The 20,684-nt window shown below is 28.2% G+C and overlaps 10 protein-coding genes across 10 annotated transcripts; 5 read left to right on the plus strand and 5 right to left on the minus strand.

Moving 5' to 3' along the window:
• Positions 1 to 1,282: 1,282 nt before the first annotated feature.
• VNE69_05089 (ribosome biogenesis protein YTM1) lies at positions 1,283 to 2,308 on the minus strand (the record flags this gene model as incomplete). Its single annotated transcript, XM_065473571.1, has 1 exon — positions 1,283 to 2,308. The coding sequence occupies one exon, from the start codon at positions 2,306 to 2,308 to the stop codon at positions 1,283 to 1,285; it is 1,026 nt and encodes a 341-aa protein (XP_065329643.1).
• A 167-nt stretch (positions 2,309 to 2,475) lies between these two features.
• Positions 2,476 to 3,006, plus strand: VNE69_05090 (ribosome biogenesis protein FCF1; the record flags this gene model as incomplete). Its single annotated transcript, XM_065473572.1, has 1 exon — positions 2,476 to 3,006. One exon carries the CDS (start codon positions 2,476 to 2,478, stop codon positions 3,004 to 3,006), a length of 531 nt encoding a protein of 176 aa, XP_065329644.1.
• A 359-nt stretch (positions 3,007 to 3,365) lies between these two features.
• VNE69_05091 (spore wall protein 26) lies at positions 3,366 to 4,013 on the plus strand (the record flags this gene model as incomplete). The annotated part of the gene is made up of 1 exon (XM_065473573.1): positions 3,366 to 4,013. The coding sequence occupies one exon, from the start codon at positions 3,366 to 3,368 to the stop codon at positions 4,011 to 4,013; it is 648 nt and encodes a 215-aa protein (XP_065329645.1).
• Positions 4,014 to 4,169: 156 nt separating this feature from the next.
• On the minus strand, positions 4,170 to 5,756 carry VNE69_05092 (gamma-tubulin complex component 2; the record flags this gene model as incomplete). Its single annotated transcript, XM_065473574.1, has 1 exon — positions 4,170 to 5,756. One exon carries the CDS (start codon positions 5,754 to 5,756, stop codon positions 4,170 to 4,172), a length of 1,587 nt encoding a protein of 528 aa, XP_065329646.1.
• Positions 5,757 to 6,011: 255 nt separating this feature from the next.
• VNE69_05093 (origin recognition complex subunit 4) lies at positions 6,012 to 6,683 on the plus strand (the record flags this gene model as incomplete). Its single annotated transcript, XM_065473575.1, has 1 exon — positions 6,012 to 6,683. The coding sequence occupies one exon, from the start codon at positions 6,012 to 6,014 to the stop codon at positions 6,681 to 6,683; it is 672 nt and encodes a 223-aa protein (XP_065329647.1).
• Positions 6,684 to 7,061: 378 nt separating this feature from the next.
• VNE69_05094 (ubiquitin thioesterase OTUB1) lies at positions 7,062 to 7,676 on the minus strand (the record flags this gene model as incomplete). The annotated part of the gene is made up of 1 exon (XM_065473576.1): positions 7,062 to 7,676. One exon carries the CDS (start codon positions 7,674 to 7,676, stop codon positions 7,062 to 7,064), a length of 615 nt encoding a protein of 204 aa, XP_065329648.1.
• A 175-nt stretch (positions 7,677 to 7,851) lies between these two features.
• Positions 7,852 to 8,556, minus strand: VNE69_05095 (Rho GTPase-activating protein 12; the record flags this gene model as incomplete). The annotated part of the gene is made up of 1 exon (XM_065473577.1): positions 7,852 to 8,556. One exon carries the CDS (start codon positions 8,554 to 8,556, stop codon positions 7,852 to 7,854), a length of 705 nt encoding a protein of 234 aa, XP_065329649.1.
• Positions 8,557 to 8,835: 279 nt separating this feature from the next.
• On the plus strand, positions 8,836 to 9,486 carry VNE69_05096 (ribosomal protein L1; the record flags this gene model as incomplete). Its single annotated transcript, XM_065473578.1, has 1 exon — positions 8,836 to 9,486. One exon carries the CDS (start codon positions 8,836 to 8,838, stop codon positions 9,484 to 9,486), a length of 651 nt encoding a protein of 216 aa, XP_065329650.1.
• Positions 9,487 to 11,477: 1,991 nt separating this feature from the next.
• On the plus strand, positions 11,478 to 14,477 carry VNE69_05097 (uncharacterized protein; the record flags this gene model as incomplete). Its single annotated transcript, XM_065473579.1, has 1 exon — positions 11,478 to 14,477. The coding sequence occupies one exon, from the start codon at positions 11,478 to 11,480 to the stop codon at positions 14,475 to 14,477; it is 3,000 nt and encodes a 999-aa protein (XP_065329651.1).
• Positions 14,478 to 17,293: 2,816 nt separating this feature from the next.
• On the minus strand, positions 17,294 to 18,649 carry VNE69_05098 (HECT domain-containing protein; the record flags this gene model as incomplete). Its single annotated transcript, XM_065473580.1, has 1 exon — positions 17,294 to 18,649. One exon carries the CDS (start codon positions 18,647 to 18,649, stop codon positions 17,294 to 17,296), a length of 1,356 nt encoding a protein of 451 aa, XP_065329652.1.
• Positions 18,650 to 20,684: the final 2,035 nt, after the last annotated feature.

Consider the following 20,684-nt stretch of genomic DNA (forward strand, 5'->3'; position numbering starts at 1 on the left):
GAATTGTCAATACATTTAAATTTATCAATATATAAATGAAAACGACAAATGACCGTCTGAAACCCGCTTTGAAATTTAAAAGGACTCCATTTAAAAAATGGCAAAATTGGCAAAACCAATGTTTGTTGAAGCAGATGAGCTCTTTTGTGATGAAATGTAGTTATACATGGGAAACAAAGAAAAGTTCATTTTGGAAACATTTGATGCTGAATCGGCGAGCGCCTTGCTCACTTCTGTAACTAGTAGAAATACTGCTTTTTCTTGAGGTAATACAAGATAATGTTTAACCTGTTTCTATTATGATCTCTAATCAATGGGTAGCATATGGGGCCACATTAGACAAGCAAATGGATGAAGCACAGTACTATGAATTACTCCATCAATGCCGTAACCCCTAGCAATTCTGAGACACAATACCAAATAATTTAGTTGGTGTAGGTCAATTATAAAAGAAATATTCGATATATGCATGGAATAAACCAGGACGAACACTATGAGCACCTTTTACAGTTCCTCTGGGCTTTCAAAAATCGACGAATAAATCGTCTTCTTTCATTATTTAAAATAAATCGTTAAGTCCCTTTTTTTATCATTTATTTTATTTTTCTCTTTTTTGAATTTTTTAAAGCGTGTTCATTTTCCCAAAGCGGGTTTCAGACGGTCATGTATCATGTAAACTTATTACCGGGGTATAAGATTTACCCCAAAGTTGAATTTTACGATTTTTAAAGGAAGAATTGTTATGCTAGTTGAAGAGACTCGCCCATAGATAAAATCCCCATAGCCAAATGGTAAAAATTCAATTTTTTAAAAAAAAACCTCTAATATAATGACCCTTTAATTTTCCCAGTAATCTGCAACTTGAAAGTAGTCATACTTATGTTGCCATTGTTTTCACACAATTTTTGTAATCCTTTTAATTTTTCTTTAGCGTGTAAGATTTTTTTTTCATGGGGGTAAAGTTCAAAAAATTTTAAATATTTTATATCAATAGATAAGATCACATGGTTTTTTCTATGGGTAGATTTCTAGACCCGGAAACCCCGGTACTAAAAGCCTCATAAAAGAAATACGTAAAAAACTAAGTGGGGTGTTGTATTTAATCAATTTAAGACAATTAGATGTATTTTATAGGCGCCTGAAATTTTTAAAATAATTAAAAAAAAAAGAGTAGATGTTCTCCCCAAATAAAGAATTTAAAATGTTAATTAAATTTTTTTAATAAAATTTATGTATGACTTATTGTTGTAAATAAATTACATTTGTCAATATATTATTTTTTTCATTTAAGTAGTTGCCTTTTCTTATATATTTTACTACCCGTACTTATAAACATTTCCCCCTCAAAATACTCAATTCCACTCACCTCTTCACGAAATTTGAACTCGTTTATCAACCTATACGGCTCCAATTGTACAACTTGTACAATATACTGTCCCGATATTATCAACACATTCTCATTTATAACTCGTATATGATCAATATACCTTATATCAACATTATAACCCATTTCTTCATTCTCAACTCTTTTAATCAATTTATTAGTAGACGTACCTATAAAAATTTTATCTTGGTATATTTCTGCAGTTGTAATTTGGTAATCGTGTTTTATACATTTAGTATGATCATTAAAAATGTGTAGATCGCCATTTTGTACGAAAACTAAAAGAGATTGAGATGTTGACAATATTTTAACTATTTTGGCTTTAGAAGTTAATAAAAGCTTAGTGGTGTCTGATAATTCGTATAATTCGCCATTTTCGAGACCATAAAAAATTTTATCATTTTTTTTATGTATAGCAGTTATATTGCCTTGTACTAATTTTTCACAAGATTCGAAATCTATAAGTCCATGTTTTTTACTATAAGCAATTCCTTGTTCGATTATTCGTATATCATATCCAACTTTGTTTTCATCAAATTGGGTTGTAAAATTTTTTATTTCGTTTTTTTCATAAATCTTCATATCGTCTTTATAAATCCCTAAAACTACACCATTCCTTTTCTTACACACTCCCATACACGAAATATGTCCTTCTAAATCTATTTCTTCATCATATTTATTTTTTTCAATTTCGTATTCTACAAAAATTTTTGTCTCGTCGGTTATATTTTTATTTGTCATAAATGTCTCCAGATTTGTTTTTAATATTTCTTTATCAATATAGAATGTGTACAATTCGTTAGTATTGTTTATTGTGTTTAAATATGTTTGTAAATCTTCTGTTTTAAAAGATTTGTCAATATGAAGAGTATGAGAATTGTCTAGATTATTTATTTCAGATAATTGGACTAGAACATTGACCATAAATTAAAGGGGGGAAATGTAGTATTAAAATTTAACATATAATTTTATAATTATTTGCATTTTTCTTCTTACAATATATGCATTAGCTAGTAATTTTATAAAATATTTAATATTATTAATATACTTATAAATATTAGACATTTTAATATTTTTTTATCGTCACCCCAATGGGAAAATCGAAAAAATTAAAGAAGAAATATTTAAACATAAATTCCAATAGATCTGATAATTCCAAACAGCGTAAAGATAGATCTATAAATCTTCCTGTTTTTGATGAGAAATTCGCCTTTTCTCATTCCTTAAGGCCTCCTTACTCTGTTCTTCTTGATACTAATTATATAAATGACTGTATTCGTAAGAAGAAAGATATGAAGAATGAGTTATGGACAGTCTTAGATGGAAATATAAAGATGCATGTCACAGATTGTGTCATCTCAGAATTAGAGAAGCTTGGGCGTCCTTACAGAGTCGCCCTAGCTTTAGTAAGGAATGATGATATTATAAGATTAAGATGTGATCACAAGGGGTCTTATGCTGATGACTGTATAGTTAACAGGGTCAGTGAGCACAGATGCTATGTAGTGGCCACTAGTGATGTGGGCTTAAAGCAAAGGATAAAGAATATTCAAGGAGTGCCTATTGTATCATTTAGAGGACAAAGGTCTACAGTCGAGAGATTTATACCAGCCACATATTAAATAATAACTAATTTCATTATGATTTTACATTCTTAAAATCTAGTATTTTACATTTCTAAAATACAGTATTTTAGAAAGATAAAATTATATTTCACGCTATATGGTTTTAGTTCTTAATTTTGTTTACTCTTCTTTATTATTGTTTCATATTATTTTCTTTTGATTTTTATTTGTCTTTAGATTTGTGTATATTTTATTATACATTACCATATTCTTCATATTCTATTAAGATCTCCCATTATATTTAAAACTCTTTGGTTTTTCTTTTTTTTATTGATTTGATCTGTTACAATGTTTCATCTTTTTATATATATTTTTTCTTGAATATCTTTTTCTTTATGTTCAGTTTATATCTCTCAATGATATTTTCTTTCAGAGACCTTGACAAGACAGAAGCCAGTTTATTATTTGACAAAGAGGCACAATTAACAATCCCTACTAAATTTAAGGAGAATCCTTATGCAGATCCCTTAGATTCGACTGGTGAGGCTGATGCCCTAGTAGGGGAGATTTATTCCGAGTTAAGGAAAATATTAAGTCACTACTACGAGTTCTTTAAACAGAATTCTGAGGAGTTTAAAGCTTGGTATAATTCTGGAGATTTTGAGATGAATGATGACACTAAGATTAAGATCCTGAATATTCTCCTGGTACATGTCAAGTCCATAAAAGATCTCGAACCTTTCTGGCTATTCACAGAGGGGCCTTTTCTTAAGGGGAGACTGGCTTCTATTTCTAGTGGTATAAGGAAGTTACAGGCAATTATAAATTCCCAGAGTCCTACTTATAATAAGATTGAGGATACAGCTCTATTCAGTACTATCCCCCCTGAGAAGAGAAATATCTGGCTAATGAATAAGGCTATTTATATAGTCGAGAACTTCAGAGCGGGACTGAATAATTATGAAGGAAATGATCACACTCACGTACTTAAGAATTTCCTGACTGGGGTAGTGGAGAAGAAGAAGCTTGATAAAATCCTTGGGACACTAATACTAAGTCTATAAAATAAATAATAACTTAATAAAGTATTCCACAATATATGTATTCTATTTATGTAGTATCATATCTATAATCCCTTATACTATTTTATATATATTCTTTATACCTTTACTCTATATAATTGGAATATCATATCTTATTCTTAATTCTGTTCTATATAATTATTTGTGGATTAAAAGTGCTTCAAGTGTGTTAAAAAACCACCAATCATAATTCCCATTCCTTAACTTATTATACAATCTATTAATTATCAAATAAAACTTACTCTCAAATTCCTCAATATTGAGACACTCTTCTTTCTTGTCTAGTCCTATAAAATTAAAAGATAAATCTATAATCTCTGATAATATCAAATATATATCATCAGATACTAAAAAGAGACTACTAATATAATGCATAATAGTACTATTAAGATCATCAACAAGTCTGTCTACATTAGTAAAGACAATATTGTCTATATTGGAAAATATAGAAAACTTGAAATTCTGGATAAAGCAGAGCATTAATCTGCTAAATCTAAACTTGAGATCTTTCTGTAGAAAAAATTGAATAACAGAAAAAGCGAAGAGAAATCTGAAGATCAAGTCCAACTCTAAGAACTGCTTCTTAGTCAGAAGAAACCTCAAGATCTTCGGAGTAAACTCAATGGTAAGGAACTCTAAAATAGATTGGTTGTTCTTCATGTGAAGGGGCTTATTTATAATCTTATAGATTGTATTATTTAGATCTAAATCTGTAATTTTGAAATTTATCATGTCTATTTTCTTAAATAAATTTATCTTACGGAGAAACTTCTTATTCTCCTTAGAATAAATTATTATATCAAAGGACTTGTCATTATACAAGTCTGTAAATAAGTCACTGAAGAAGGACATGTCTCTCATGAGGATAAATCTCTCAAGAATAGACAATTCATAATTTATATTATGAGATAACAAATTGTAAATGAGATCATTAAGGTATAATAATGTACCAGATATCCCTCTAGTCTTAATAATTTCCAAATTGATTAGTGACTCATAATTAATATCTAGTTCGTTCAGTAAACTCGTCAATTTCCCGCATTTCAGAATAGTCATGTTATAATGATCTTTAGAGGAAAATTCAGAAGGCATATAACTTTCTTTAGACTCCCCTGTGTTATTCGATATTTTATTCTTAATGTTATATTTTGATTTCCAATATCCTTCGTCTAAATTCTCAGGATCATAATTCCTCGTCTCTATAAAAAATGAAGAAGGGGTTTCACCTCGCATGATCCAATTGATAATTTCTACATCATTTTGATCTTCTAATTCTTTCTTAAGTTTCTCGTAAAATGGTCCATCTAAGATGCTTTTTATATTATTAAATATTTCTGAGTCATTATTCTTCCTACATGTGTCAATTATATTTCTGAATTCTCTAAAATGCTCTATATCTTCTTGTATGCTCACATAAAGTGTCTCTATGTCTTTTGTATTTCTCAGTTTATTAATCTTCTGTAAATATCTCATTTTATATTCCAGTAGGAAATTACTAATAATCTTCTTAATAGAATTTTCTGATGAAATATTCTTAAAGATAAATTTATGGACTATTCTGACATTAATACAGATTTCCTCAAAAGGAAGTAGTAAATCCACAGAGAAACCTCCTTCATGTAGCAGAGAATATTTCTTATTCTTCATTCCTATGGACATCAGTGATGTGTCTATGCCGCATAGGAGAAATATCAGATTATCGATCAAGGGATTTGAATCATTCATTTAAGGGTATCGAAATAAAACAGGGAAAAGAGACCACATTTAGGATCCTCAATAAATATCTAATTGTAATATGCTGAATAAAGTCAATTATATGTGATCTAATCATGTGACATGTTATATAATTATCTTAACTTTCTTGTTTCCACATTAAAAATATCTATGTGGTGTATTATTAAACATATCTATATGGTGTATTATTCCAAATAATTTTATGTCATTTCAATGTCTTATTATATTTTCAAATAATCCCCAAATATGTTCCTGGAATCTTCTGAGAAATTATTAAACATCTTAAAAACAGAGAAGAACTTTAAAATCCAGGTAATAAGCAGAGAAGATATCAAAATATTCTTGGAAATCTTAGACTACAATGATATTGTCTACTCTTTCGTCTGTTGGAATTCCTTAGATGATAATCCAGATACAATACAAGTCTGTACATCTTCTAAGTACTTGTCCCCTGAAAACCATAAGTCTATTTTATATTCTAACTTAGTAAACACGGACTTCATTCAATTGTCCTTTGTGCCAACTTACAATGATAAACTAAAATATCTTACAAAGCCAAGAAATAAGAAAGAAGTCAAGAGAATACTAGACGCCTATAAATATTCATCCATACACGAATTACAGAGTAAAATACAAAGACCCCACTCTGTAATTGAGAAATATATTTCGGAATATTTTGACTATCTAGAAATTCTTCTAATTTATACAATATCTAAGTATTCTAATCTGATTGATATAATTAAACATGTGAAGAGTATGGAAGACACAGTAAAGAGCTCATTTGTCTTGAGGATGAAATTAAATGGACTGGTATCGAGGAAAATAGTTTCTGTTAAGTCGAATAATTATAGATTAAATATCAGTCACCATACTCTGTCATTAATATGCAAGAAAGTAGAAATAAATATTAATGCATAAAAACATAAGCAGCGCTTTTAAACGTGCACTTAAAAAGATTGACTACATTATTGAACAATGTCTTATTAATGCACTATGTTAAGTATAGAAAAGGCATAATATTCTTCATGCACTAATGTAAGTATAGAAGAGGCATAATATTCTTCATGCACTTGATTTATAATTTATAACGATGCCTTAAAAATGCATAATACCATATTAGATAAAACCACATGCCATGTGTCTATAGTTACTATACTCCTTTTCTCTTAACATATAAATTAAATCTACTCATATAAAATGATGACTCTCTTTTAATTCATATAAATTCATGCAAATTTTTTTATTTTATATTTTTAAAAAGTACTTTGTTTGTTAACAAACAAACTCCTTTAATTTTCAATACACAGGCTCAAAATGATTAGGAGTATGCAAGATCTCTATAAATTCTTCATTCTCCCCATAAATTCTATATTTATTACTTTCCTCTGTAGTATCATACATTTTCACATTTATTGGCATTATATTTACTAATGCTCCTATTTCTATATACCCTGCCTCCATAAAAAGAGGCTCAATACAATTTTTACAATATTTCTCTACACTCATGTCTACAATATAAGGCTGATATTCTTCAGAATTAAGTCTCATATGAGTTGATATAGCCAATCTGAATATGTATAATATTTCGTACCATGTATAAAGATCTATATCTTCTATTTTAGTATTATTATTTATTAAGTCACTGAATGTTTCTAAGTTGTCAATATAAACAAATTCTTCTATGTTTAGTTTAGTACAATAAGATTTTAAAGAAGTAGTAAATGTTTCCCATTTGTAAATTTGATCTTTTTTAGATCTAAAAAATTCGAGGATTTTTATAGAAATGCTTAAATACATGCAGTTTCCATCTCTTGGGATTTCTCTGTAAGAAGATAGAGATTTGAGTTTATCAGAATAAAATTCATGATTTGTAATTTGTAATTTTCCTGAGACGGCCGAAGATTTCTCCATTTTGGGTTACAAAAATAAGAAAGAATTTATATTTCAATATGATTTATATTTATTTATGCATACACACTAAATTATTTATGCAAGTATTTTATTTATGCTAAAAATGCATAAACTTAATTTTAAATATGAATAACTTATATTTAAGTTATGTTTAAATTATGTTTAAATATTTAAGTTAATTTTTATATATTTCTTCTTCTATGTGGTCGAAATCTGTATTTAAGACATCTTCTAATATTACCATTCTATGATATCCATGAATCTGTTTATCTTCAAGTTCCCCTTTAAAAACCATAGGCCCAAAAATGTGCAGTAAATCATTCCTTGAAGTTTTATTAATTTCTTTATTTTCTTCAATTTTATTAAAAAGTTCTTGTAATAATTTTAAGAATATTCTATTTCTTTTATTAATTATAAAAGGTATTCTTTTTACAATTTCTTTTTGTTTATTTGGATTATAACGAACATAAGAATTTAATAATTCTTTATTAATTTTCTCTGGTAACATTAATTTCTGATTATTATTTACAATTCTAATAAATATTTGGCCTACTAAATAAATATTAAGATTTTCTAAATTTATTTCTTCTTTTTTTATTAAGTCGCAGTTTTTTTGAATTTCTTGTTCCTCGAAATTTCCATAAAATATTTTGTAAGTCTTGCTTTTTTCTATGAGTTTGTTCATCATTTTGATGACTGCGTCAGTGCAAAAGGACTCATCTTTATTTATGCAGAAAATGTATTCTAGACAGATTAGTGGGCAGAATATTTCATAATTGTTTCCTGTGATGTCGTCTATACATTTCTGTTTTAGATCTTGTTTTTCTGTTTCTGAGAGTGTGTCGTAGACTGCGTGATTTTGATCAGTTTGGTTTTCCATATTTGAAACATTTTAATGATTTTAAATATTGATGTTACAAGTTGAAAATATAAAACAAGAAAAAAGCCAACGAACTAAAGGAAGAATTTATGTATAAGTACATTATTTACTATGTATAATTTATTTATTGCATAAGAATTATATTAATTATGTATAAGTAATTTAACTATGTATGATTTATTATAATAGTTGAACTATAGAAAGATAAAATTTCTTGCATAAAAAAAGAAATCAAAATTATTTTTTTCTATAAATAATTTTTTTTCTTGGAGGGGTCAAATGGCCGGAGAAGAGCAAAACCAATTGTTGTTTGTTGAAAGAACAAAAATTGACAGACTGTTGGAAGAAATAAAAGAAGAAAACAAAGACTTCACTGACACTATCCAAGTACAAGTAAGTCTAAAAGGCTTAGACGCCAGAAGGGACAACAAGATCACTAAAGACATTACCATGCCTTACAAGTCAAGATACTTAGGAAAGACTATCGTCTTAGCCGACAAGGACACTGCTCTCGTATGCGAAGAGAAACAAATCCCTTATGTCTTAATTGACGACCTCATGCAGGACAAAATGATAGCAGAAAAAAAGAGAATCTTTAAGACAAACAAGTACTTCATCTTGTGCAAAGGGTCTAATAAAATATTCCAGACTAAAATATTCTTAAGAGCTGGTAAGATTCCTTACATGCTTAAAGATGATGATAAAGTGGATGTCATCTACAATAATGCATTGAAGATGTACAGAATGAGAGTAAAAGACATGAGTGTCACATCCTTCCCAGTAGGGCATACTAAAATGGACAACTTGGAAATATTCGAGAATATTAAACATGGCATGACGATCATGACAGCAGCACTTAAAAAAGGAGAAGAGAATATTAAGAATGTTTATTTGAAGGGAGCACAAAAGGCACCAAAGAAACTTTATTAATAAATTATTTCTTTAAGATGCCATTGAACCTTTTTATAAATTATAAGAAACATTTTATATTTACATTTACATTTATAAAAGAATTAGTCTTTATGGGACGAAATTGTACCTAAAAAATAGACTCTGAACTGAAGCATATATACAGACAAGAAAACATTACTAAATATAAAACATAGTCTTGATAGCGACTAAATAGTGTGCATATTGTGAAATGTGTTATCATTATATTTATAATTATAATATTTCATTGGGGATCTTTTTAGTATTCTTTTTAAGCTGCTTGCCGGACTAGATGAAAAAGACTAGAGCACAGGCCCTTAAAGGAAGGACGCCTTGAACTAGTCATATTTTCTTGTGGTTATATAATAAGCGATACTAAAAAACAGTTAGGGTTTATTAGATATTTAAATATCTACAATTAAATCTGGGGTGCGCTTACTCCAGGCCAGCCCTTGGATATAAAAATACACATTTTTATTTTAGTCTGTTTTTTGAAAGTCTGTGTGTAAAAATAAAATCATAATAATTAACAATGTACACTAATAAATATTTTTATATTACTTTCTTGTTTATTGTGCATACCACAGACTTTGGAATCTATCGATTTTTCGTGTGGTCCAGGCGGGATGCAATAGCTGTAAATGCTTGGAATGTAAAGGCAACTGCCGAATAAAAGGTGTATGTAGACGAAAATGCTAGTAAAAAACGACCACTCTAGACATAAAAAATGATGATCTACAATGTCTCTTAAGAGTAAAATTCTACATGCATCGCAGGGATATTTATTGCTTATACATATAAAATTAAGATAAATTGGCATTTTGGTTGTTTAAATAGATTGTGTTTTTCAACTATTAGTTTCTTCCACTTATTGAAAAATAATTCGCTTGAGCGTGTATTTAAATGTATGATAAAGATGTGTTGATTAATTTGAACATAATAAATCTTTTATATATAAATTACAATATTCTAATTGAACTAATTCAAGAAATAAGTAATTATATAATAGACGAAAATGTACTTAATTTATGTGCTTGTGGCCAATGAATTCTTATAAAAACGTAGTCGTATGCTCTTTCTTTAAGTGTGACGGAAACCCAAATAAATGTTCTTAAAAAAAATTAATTTAATATTGTATAAAACAAGTAAGAAATCCTGAAATGCGTAAAAACATGATAAAAAAAGTAACGAACAATTTTAGATCAGTTTGAACAAAAATAATATAAATAGCTAAAAAAACATATTAAACGTTCATAGTGTGAACAACAACATTAAAAAGCTTGAATTGTATGTGAATTACAATAAATATCTTTTTTTAGCGCAGAGTACTTATTTTTTTATTTTTTTATTTTTTTTCTCCACGTCATTTGCGCCTCGACTTCCAAGAAACAAAACTAAAAATACAATATTTAGTATTTGTATCTAGAGAAGAAATTGAAGGTGAGTCTTAACATGGCATCCGGTTAAAAATATTCAAAACTATAAATAAAATATTTAATATTATATCTGGTGAATAAAAAGAAGCCAAGTATAAACATGGCATTCAGTTGAAAATATTCAAAAATAAAATATTTAGTTTTTAGAGAGAATAAATTGAAGGTAAGTCTAAACATGTCATCTAGTTAGAAATGTTTGATTTTTTTTTCAAAAAAATCAGAACTAAATTTATATTAAAATGACAGATCAAAATTACAATCACTGAGAACAGTATCTTAATAAATTGTGATTCATCACCATATGCCACTACTTAATTTCAATCAAAAATTAAATTCTATATTTTTCAAAGAAGTTCTCATTTCTTTATTGAATTTTTATTCGCAAATTTTTAAAAAATTTCATATATCAAAATTGATGACAAAAAAATGGAAAAAAATCGTAAGAAAAAAGTTCTTAGCTCTTTTTAACACATATACATATTCTCTGACTTTTTAATAAATCATTTCAATATGCTATGAAAATATAAATATTATTTTTTTCTTACCCCTTATATAATGTTCTACATATTAAACGTATTAGCATCATTCAATATTCTAGAACTAAGTGATTTAGAAGAAAACATAAAAGACGTGATAGTATTAAAAGAAAAAGATTTAATTTTTACAAAATACAAATTTTTAGAAAATAAAAAATCTTTTAACCTAAACTTATACGAACTTGAAAAAAACAATACGAAAAAAAAATATTTATTTTTCGAATCTTTAAATTCTACACCAGAATATCAAAATATTATAATTGTAATAAAATATCAAAACAGAAGAATTTCTACGATTGAAAACGTAAAATATAGAAAAAAAGATTGGCTTGATAAAAATATTTCTATACATAATTTTAAAAACGTAAGAGAGTTTGGTAAATATATAAGTAAAAAACATTTAAACAAAAGTGATATGTCACTTGACGAGTCTATGATAAAAGATTGTGTTGAATTTGAAAGTTTTGAAGAATTGAACAAAATAAATCTGAATAATTCGTTGCAAGAAGATGTAGAAAATAGGAGAATTTATAAGTTTAAAAAAAGTTATAGACAGAGATTGAGAAAGTTGGAGCCGGTTGGAAGTATAAAACAAAATGTAAATAATTTTTTGACTAAATATGCAAGAAATCAAATTCGATCACCTGATGAACAAAGCAATAAGACTTGTAGTACAGGTGATAATAGTGATCAAAGTACGGATATAGAAGATGAATTTACAGATCATGAAAGTTCTAAAGAAGAAAATATTAATGAGTCGGAAAACGAATATTCAGATGAAACTTCAAATATTTCTGACGAGAATACAGATAAAAAAAGCGAGAAACATGACGAAAAAAAAGATTTAAATGAAGAAAATCAAATTAGTATAAATTTGGATAAAAAATTGAAACCATCTGATGTAACAAACGAAGCCAAGCAAATGAGTCGGAATTTGGATGATAATATAAAAACACTTATTGCTTTAAAGTATACAAACGAAGACAGCAAAACAAGTTTGAATTTGGACGATAACTCAAAAACAACGGCTATGTTAAAAAATATACTTGAACCTTGCCAAATCAGTCCAAAATTGGAAGAAAACATAAAGAAAACTGATGTATCAAAAGATGAACACGAAGCCAGCCAAATAAGTCGAAATTTGGATGATATCATAAAAACAACTGATGTAAGAGATGTTAATGAAGTTAAAACAATAAATTTGAATGCTAATGAAAATACAAAGATACTTGACGAATCCAACACCGACTTGCCAAAAACCTTTAACGAAGTAAAGGAAATTAATGAAAATTCAGAAGAAAAGTCAAATTCAACTGATGAGGTAAAATTTTTAATCAAAGATTATAAAAAACCGTTAAAATTGGACAAAAACCTAAAAACAATTGACGAGACAAGCCTAGAAAATGACACAACTAATACGGAAAAAGTCCCAGTTTTACATGACGAGAAACAAAAAAGTCCCATCAATGACGAAAAATCAAAACTTTTTGAGGTAAAATTTGTAAACAAAGAAGATATAAAAAGAATGAAATTCTATAAAAGTGCAAAATCAATAGATGAGATAAAAGCCGGGATTGGAGACAAAAATCATAACACGGAAGAAGTACCAATGATTAACGACGACAAACTAAAAAAGCCCGATGATGACGAAACACCAAAGCCTTTTGAGCCAAAAAATGTAAACAAAGATAATGAAAAAAATTTGAAAACGGACGCAAAAATAATCGATGAGATAGAAATTGAGAACGGAGAAAAAACTATTAATAAGGAAGAAGTGCCAAAAATTCATGACAAGAAACAACAAAATCTTGATTATGACGAGACATTAAAGCCTTTTGAGGTGAAAAATGTGAACAAAGAGAATGAAAAAAATTTGAAATTGTCCAAAAAAATAAATATAAACGAGGAGATTATTTTGGGCCTTGAGAAAAGAGATAAAACTCACAAAAAGGAGGAAGTATCAATTGAGCACGACGAGAAACAAAATAGTCCGGATCCTGATAAAATATTAAAGCCAATTAAGATGAAAAAATTAAATAATGAAAATGAAAAAATTTTGAAATCGGTTGAAAAAATAAAAACAAATGAAGTGAGGACCATTGCTACCGAGAATGGAGAAAATACTCCTAAGAAGGAAGAGATATTGAAGATTTATGACAAAAAACAAATCAATCCAGATTTTGATAAAATATTAAAGCCTTTTGAAGTAAAAAAATTAATTAATGAAAATGAAAAAAATTTAAAACTGAACGAATTTGATAACATGGTAGACGAAAAAAATTATGAAAAGAAAAAGAAACTTAAGGTCTCAAATTTTGATGAATCATTCAAGACATCTGATGAGAAAAAACTTGTAACTGAAGCTCATAAAAGAAGTTTGAAATTTGAAGAAATGTCAAGTATGAATGACGAAACAAATTTTGTGAATGAACGTAATAAAAAAAATTTGCAACTTAATACAATGTTAAAGAAGACAAAAAATATTGTGGATGAGAATGGGGTAAGTTCGAGTTATATCAATATTAATAAGACAGACGAAGCGGACGAAATCAAGAAGGGATATAATCAAATCAAAACATACCCGCAGCTACACAAAGAATTTAATTTGCTCAGAGTAGAAGCACAGAAAGAAGATTTAAATATCTACAAAAAGCCATTAAATCTTTCTAAAGATTCTTCTGATCCAAATATGGATTTAGAGAGTTTAGAGGAAGACAGCATTAAGGCAAAAGAAGAGAATACTATTAAACGTAAATTGCCTGAAATTAATACAAGCAACCGAGCGGGCGCGAAATTAAATAATATAAATGATGAAAATAGAAGTGAGAGTCCTTCAGAAGACAGCGATGACGGAAATAGTAATAAAAAGGTAGAAAATAACAACGAAAAAAACGAATCTTATTCTGCGATCTTAGTCTATGGCATGATAGGGATAATGATAATAATATGTTTTGTATACAAGAAAACTATTACAAATAAGGCTAAATTATATTTTTCTAAGATGAATGGTAAAGATTAAAATTTTTAATATTATGTAAATTATATGAAAAAGTATAGTGTACTATATTTTTTTACAGGGAAAAACTTGATAAAAGTGTTAATTAAATTTTAATTTATAAAATGGGCATAATTGTTTAATTCAAAACTTTTATTTTTAGACGTTCTGGACCAGGTCTCGACATAAAGGAATAAAATGTTTATTGTGAAATACATGACAAGATGTTAAAATTTAACGGAGTTCTCTAAAATTAATTGAATTATAAACTTTTTGCTTTTTAGATGTTTTATTAAATATTTTACCCCATATGATACCTGACAATAAGTCAAAAAAATTCCAAGACCTACATCAGGCAATATGTTGGCTAATGGAGTTTTCCTAAAAAACGACGAAATATATGTATGACTCGTATAATTCATTAATTTATGAAATCCATTCATCGACTGTTACAGGTTTAAACGTATATCAAAACGGGATGTTGAAAAATACTTCAGGTTTCGACTCTCACAATACCACTACATAAACATTTAAACATTTTTATATTCTCTAAAACCCCAAACCCATTTAATCCTACAAAACTTCTTGTATGTCAGCCTACAATGTCATTAACCATAAAAAAAAAGGATCATGGGTATAATACGACATATTGCCACCTAGTGGGTATAATACGACATATCAAAAAAATAAAATTTTCGCAGATTTAGATATAAAATAAAAAATAAAGTAAAGAATTTATTCAAAAACAAACAGTAACCCAAGCAAAATAGTTAGAGTCCGGCTTCTATATTTATCTTTAAACATAATTTCATCTAGATAATATTGTAATACTTCTTTTTTTATACCTTTCATTTTTTTTATGTTGTATTTCTGTTTAGCCCAATATTCTTCTACATGTTGGGTATGAACTCCTGTGTTAGATTTTACAAAGTTAAGAGAATGGTTTACTGTGTGATGCTCGAAGCTTAATATTTCCTCTATTTTTTTGTAAGCCGCCCATTCATCGCTATATATAATAGTCCCCTCTTTACAAACACTTTTAATTATAGGCAGTAGAGTTTCGGCAGATCTATTAAGTAACTACCTTCATATATCCTTTTGCCGGTATGAGGCTTGTATCGACTATACCGAATACCCATACTTGATGATCTGACACCCTACCAACATGATATTTCTGCTTGTGACAAAATAATAATTCATCCACTTGACATACAATTCCAGTTCCCCCAAGCAAAACAGGATCCTCTAATAAGTGGTTTGATACTAAAATACGTAATTTAGAATATATTTTAGAAACAGTCTTTCGATTAATTCCATAACTATGAGAAACTGACATTATATTTTTATTCTCTAGCCACAAAATTATAACTGTCCAGACATTAGGTAAACTCAATTTAACATCATAAAAAAAAGAATTAGTGCGTATGCTATAGGTCGATAATGCTTTAACACATTTAGAATTATAACATACCCAAGCTCTTCCATCGATTACATCTTTTTTAATTCTTTCTGACATATATTCATGACAATACTTACACTTTAAACACGTAAGTAACAAATTTTTTCTTCTTAATATCTCGATCACATATTCTACTTCGAAGCTTCGAATTCTTAAAATTTGTTCCAATCTTGAAGTTCTATTTCTCATTTTGAGGGTAAAAAATAAAAACTATTTTTAACGGGTATAATACGACATAATATGTCGTATTATACCCATGATCCAAAAAAAATTTAAAAAGTATATGAAAGGATGACAAGAAACATCAAAAAAAATATAAGGAGCCGAGACATTTCACACGACCCTAAAGGGGTTTAAAAAAGATAAACTTTACATATTCCATCATAAAAATACGACATTGTTAAAAATTGTACTTGGACGTTATGTACTATAGACCTTTGAACCTTAGAAATAAGAATCGAAACAATACCTTGCCGTATAATTTTCAAAAAAAACAAGATTTTAAAAAATATATAAAAAACGAAACTATTTGTAATAATACTAAATGTTAAATTATTTCTAGAAAATATGATGCCTGATTTTCACCGAATCAAGTAAGGACGAGGATGTCCTATTTCTAAAAAATCAAAATTTGGATTATTTTTTTTAACAAATAATCAAAATTTTTAAACAATTAATTTTTTTTATTATATTTAAATAAGACTTGCTTGCATATCATATGGATTCTCTCTATAAATACAGACCGAAAATTATTCCTTACGCAATGACTTGGGATGGAATAGTAACTAATTTTCACCGCGCGCATATCAAAGAGCTCCGATTAGAACTCAGAACATAAGCATATATACAATCAACAGTCCTTAAAATGACTCTGGAAAGCCTAACTATGTCAATTAGGCATGGCCTTGATACAGAGCTGGAAGGGGGTATTCGAGGGCCCAATATGTGAATTACAAAAAGAAATCCAGGAACTGTCAGAAGAGATTGTGAGTGCATTTTATAAAAAGTAATTAGTAAGTAAGATATTATACACATATAAATTATATTTTTTTTATTGTTATTTACACGTAGGACAAGAAATCCCAGCCTCAGGACTTTGGCAAAAAAATTTATTTTAGCCCATCGAGATGGTATATAAAGTATGAAAATACTGTTGAAAATTTTATATATCACGAAATAAATTTTATAAATTAAACATTTATTGTTTTGATATATATTACAAAAATTATATTCTATAGTATAAAAAAGTTTAATAAACAGCTAAATGTGATTATAAAATCATAGTATGTTAATAACTTGACGCCGGTGGTTTCCCCCGATGGCTATATCTAAACAAATAATTTTTATAAAATTAATATTTTATTGGCTGCTTACTAAATCTTTAAATGATCAAAAAACCTTCTTGGCATTCAATAATTGCTTTAAATAGCTTCTCTTCTAATATCTTCTTGCTTTTATAAACGGGAAGTGATAAGATTTTGTTGCAAGTCCAAGCACTTGGCAATATTTTATCATCATCCGATAGACATTTTTGAATTGTGAATTTCCATGTTTTCTTGTCAGAATTTGATATGTTTCTAAACCCACCAGCGGGAAGCCTACGAGATCCCGTCACAAAATTTAATAATAAAACTTTTTTTTCTTGCGAAAAATTTTGTACAATTTCCCAAAACCACTTGATAATTAAATCCTCTTTTTTGTAATTTTTATATTTCGTAAATTTCTTCCAGTGTTCAACACTTATATCTTGTGTCCCACAAATCAAAAGTTCCAGATTTTCTGGTGAAAAATAATTTAATAAATCCCGGGGGATGATTTCATTCAATCCTTCTTTGATGGATTGACACTGAATATTTATCTTTGCATCGTATTTGTATTTTAACACTCTGTCAATATACAATTCCACGTTTTCTTCATCTACGTATATTTTTTTTCCATTTCTAATTAAATTCATTCCATCGTATTCAAATGTCAATGATAAATCTTCAAACTGTACATCATCTTCTTTTAAAGATAATAAGTTTCTATAAAAAACTGGATCTATATTTTTATAGTCGGAATCGGCACATGGCAAATCTAATATAAATTTCCATATAATTCCATGTAATCTAACATCTGCATTTACTTTACTTACAATCATTCGGCCTAAAACTCTACCTAAAAATTTATAGTATAACAAATCGGCGGTACTTAGATTTTTATCGACAGGAATCATCTTTGACAAATCTCCATTAGTGCATTCAAATAAATTAGTTTTTGCATCAAAAATTTCATCTATAATTAAAGAGATCCATTCTCTAGTTAAACCACCCTCGTCGGCGCCAATTTCATCTTTAAACCTAATACATAGTTTAATGTTCGGCAATAATTGATTTTCTTTAAGGTTCATTAATTTTTTAATCGATGTATTTAATAAATCTTTTCTATCTACTGTTATTTCCGTAGAAAAGTATTGATATGGTCTAAATCTACTTTTTAGATCTTCATAAAAAACATCAGTGCAAGATATATAATCATTAAACTTTCTTTCATTACTTTTAAATGAATTTTCGATTTCTATAATTGCATTATGTTGTCTTTCATTATTTCCAAAGAATCTTCTTAGTTCTCTAATTACATTTAAAAGGTATTCAGCAGGGCGTCGGATAGGATATAGTACCGTAAAACAAAATATGATTATAAAAGATAAAATTTGAATTATTAAAAAAAATAGTAATATAAAAAAAAGAGATCTCATCGTAATAAATACAGGGGGTGTTTTTAAAAACTTTTATACATCAAAGACATGATGACGTATATTTTTTTTTAAAAAAATTTGTTTTATTTAACTTAAAACTTTATACTTATTTATGTGGTACCCCGGCCTAACCTTCCCGATAAGTAAAAACACTCTGTCAGGGGACAAGCCCAGGTGCATACTGAGGCTTGCCCTGCCCAAGGAATGAAGTGTGTTTTGACAGGTCATTAGAGACCAACACAATAATTTAGATATGACAGGGGAATGTGCAAAGGCCTAGTTATGTAATTATGGCCCAAACCGCCATGTTTGGTCAACTGTACTTTTGTTGTCAAAACTGTCATTCTCGACTATTTAAGCAAGATCACTCCGAGGGGATGAAACGTAGGATTGAAAAGGAGATGGAAAACTCCACACCATGAAACCACAATAAAAGTATTTTAAATAAAAAGCATTTAAAGCAGGCAGGTAGAAGCCAGCCTCACACTCTCTATGATTTTTAAGAGATAAATATCGTTATTATTATCGTTCGCTTCTCTAGCTATTTTAAATCTATTTTTAACATTTTCTTCCGTTTGTACTTTTCTTTTTATGAAAAATTATAATTTTTTAATTAATATGAGAAAATTGACATGTCGTTGAAATACAGTCTTTGACAATTTATTGAAAAATAGGTTTTACGGGTTAATAGTCGTCTAAATCTGATTTTATTTAAAGTCGTTGAATTATAGATATAAAGTAAAAACTATGGCTAAAGTAACCTTTAGCTAATAATTTTCGATAAAAGTTTTTATTTTTTGCTCCTTTTTTCAAAAAAGAGGAAAGAATTTGATGAGGAAGAATCAAAAATAAAAAGTAGAATAATATTGAAAAGCGCGTCAAATACTGAAGTTTTGGGGGGTTTCTTTGTATCATATATCTAAAAAATGAAGTTTGGCGCTATAAGACAACCTTTTTCTCGTGGTATAAAATTTTTTTAAGATCTTCATTTACCTTCTATGGTATTGGTCTGAACGCCTGTATCCAGCATTCTAAAATGTAATGTATGATTAACCATTTAATGTTGGTTAAATATTGTTTTTAAAGAATGATATGCTCTCCACATATCGCAATATATTACACTGCTTCTACTTACATATTTAGTAGAAGTTCAGTAAGTGTTCTTTTATCTCTTTTCTTAATAAAAACTAATTTAACTCTACATTGGATGGTACGTTCAATTATTCCAAAACACCGAAATTCTTTTACTAATTTCCCTATTCAATTTATTTTTCTCGATCTTAGTCTCATCGATTTCCACTATAATATTATCACCTCCAATATTCCCCATACTATATAAATCTTATCAAAAATACTCATTTGTTTTAACTTTTTTAGCTTGTAAGTATAAGAAACAATAGTACAACCTTAAAACTTGTGAAAAAGACTTACGTGGATAATCTAGAATCCCCATATTTAGTATTTGCAATATTTTAATGTTAAAAGCCTAAAATACTTGAAGAATTTAATCCAAATTGAGTTTGTAATTGTACTTGAGCTCGATGGACAAGTTGTAAGGCTTAAATTTTCCCTTCTTTGTTTAATTTTTCCATTACATACGCTAAATTTATTATTTTGTTTTTTAATTATTAGATCATTTACATGATAGACAATTCAATTCTTGATTAAATTCTTCTCCATTTTTAAAATAAAGGGGCAAAAAAGCCCTATATCAATTTTTTGTAGCTAATGTTTACGTTAGCCTTAAATTTATTCCATAGGATTAGGAAATGCTCAAACTTTGGATTTTACATGTAGAAAATCTTAGAGTTTAAAAACTATATGTTTTTTTTTCTTGCCAGCAAGAGGTCGGGAGAAACATTGGATATGGATCAGGGATTATGATTGATCCTTATCGAACTAGCATGTATAATTTATATTGACAAGAACTCCCTCTATGCAACTTGCCGGCGCAAGAAGTTACGCCGGATCCATCCTGACTTTATCTAGGAGAACCTTTTCAATTTATCCTTAAATCTAGTCCATATTAATCCCA

Source organism: Vairimorpha necatrix, chromosome 5 (assembly GCF_036630325.1).
Source record: "Vairimorpha necatrix chromosome 5, complete sequence".
In the NCBI taxonomy this organism is placed as follows: Eukaryota; Fungi; Microsporidia; family Nosematidae; genus Vairimorpha; species Vairimorpha necatrix.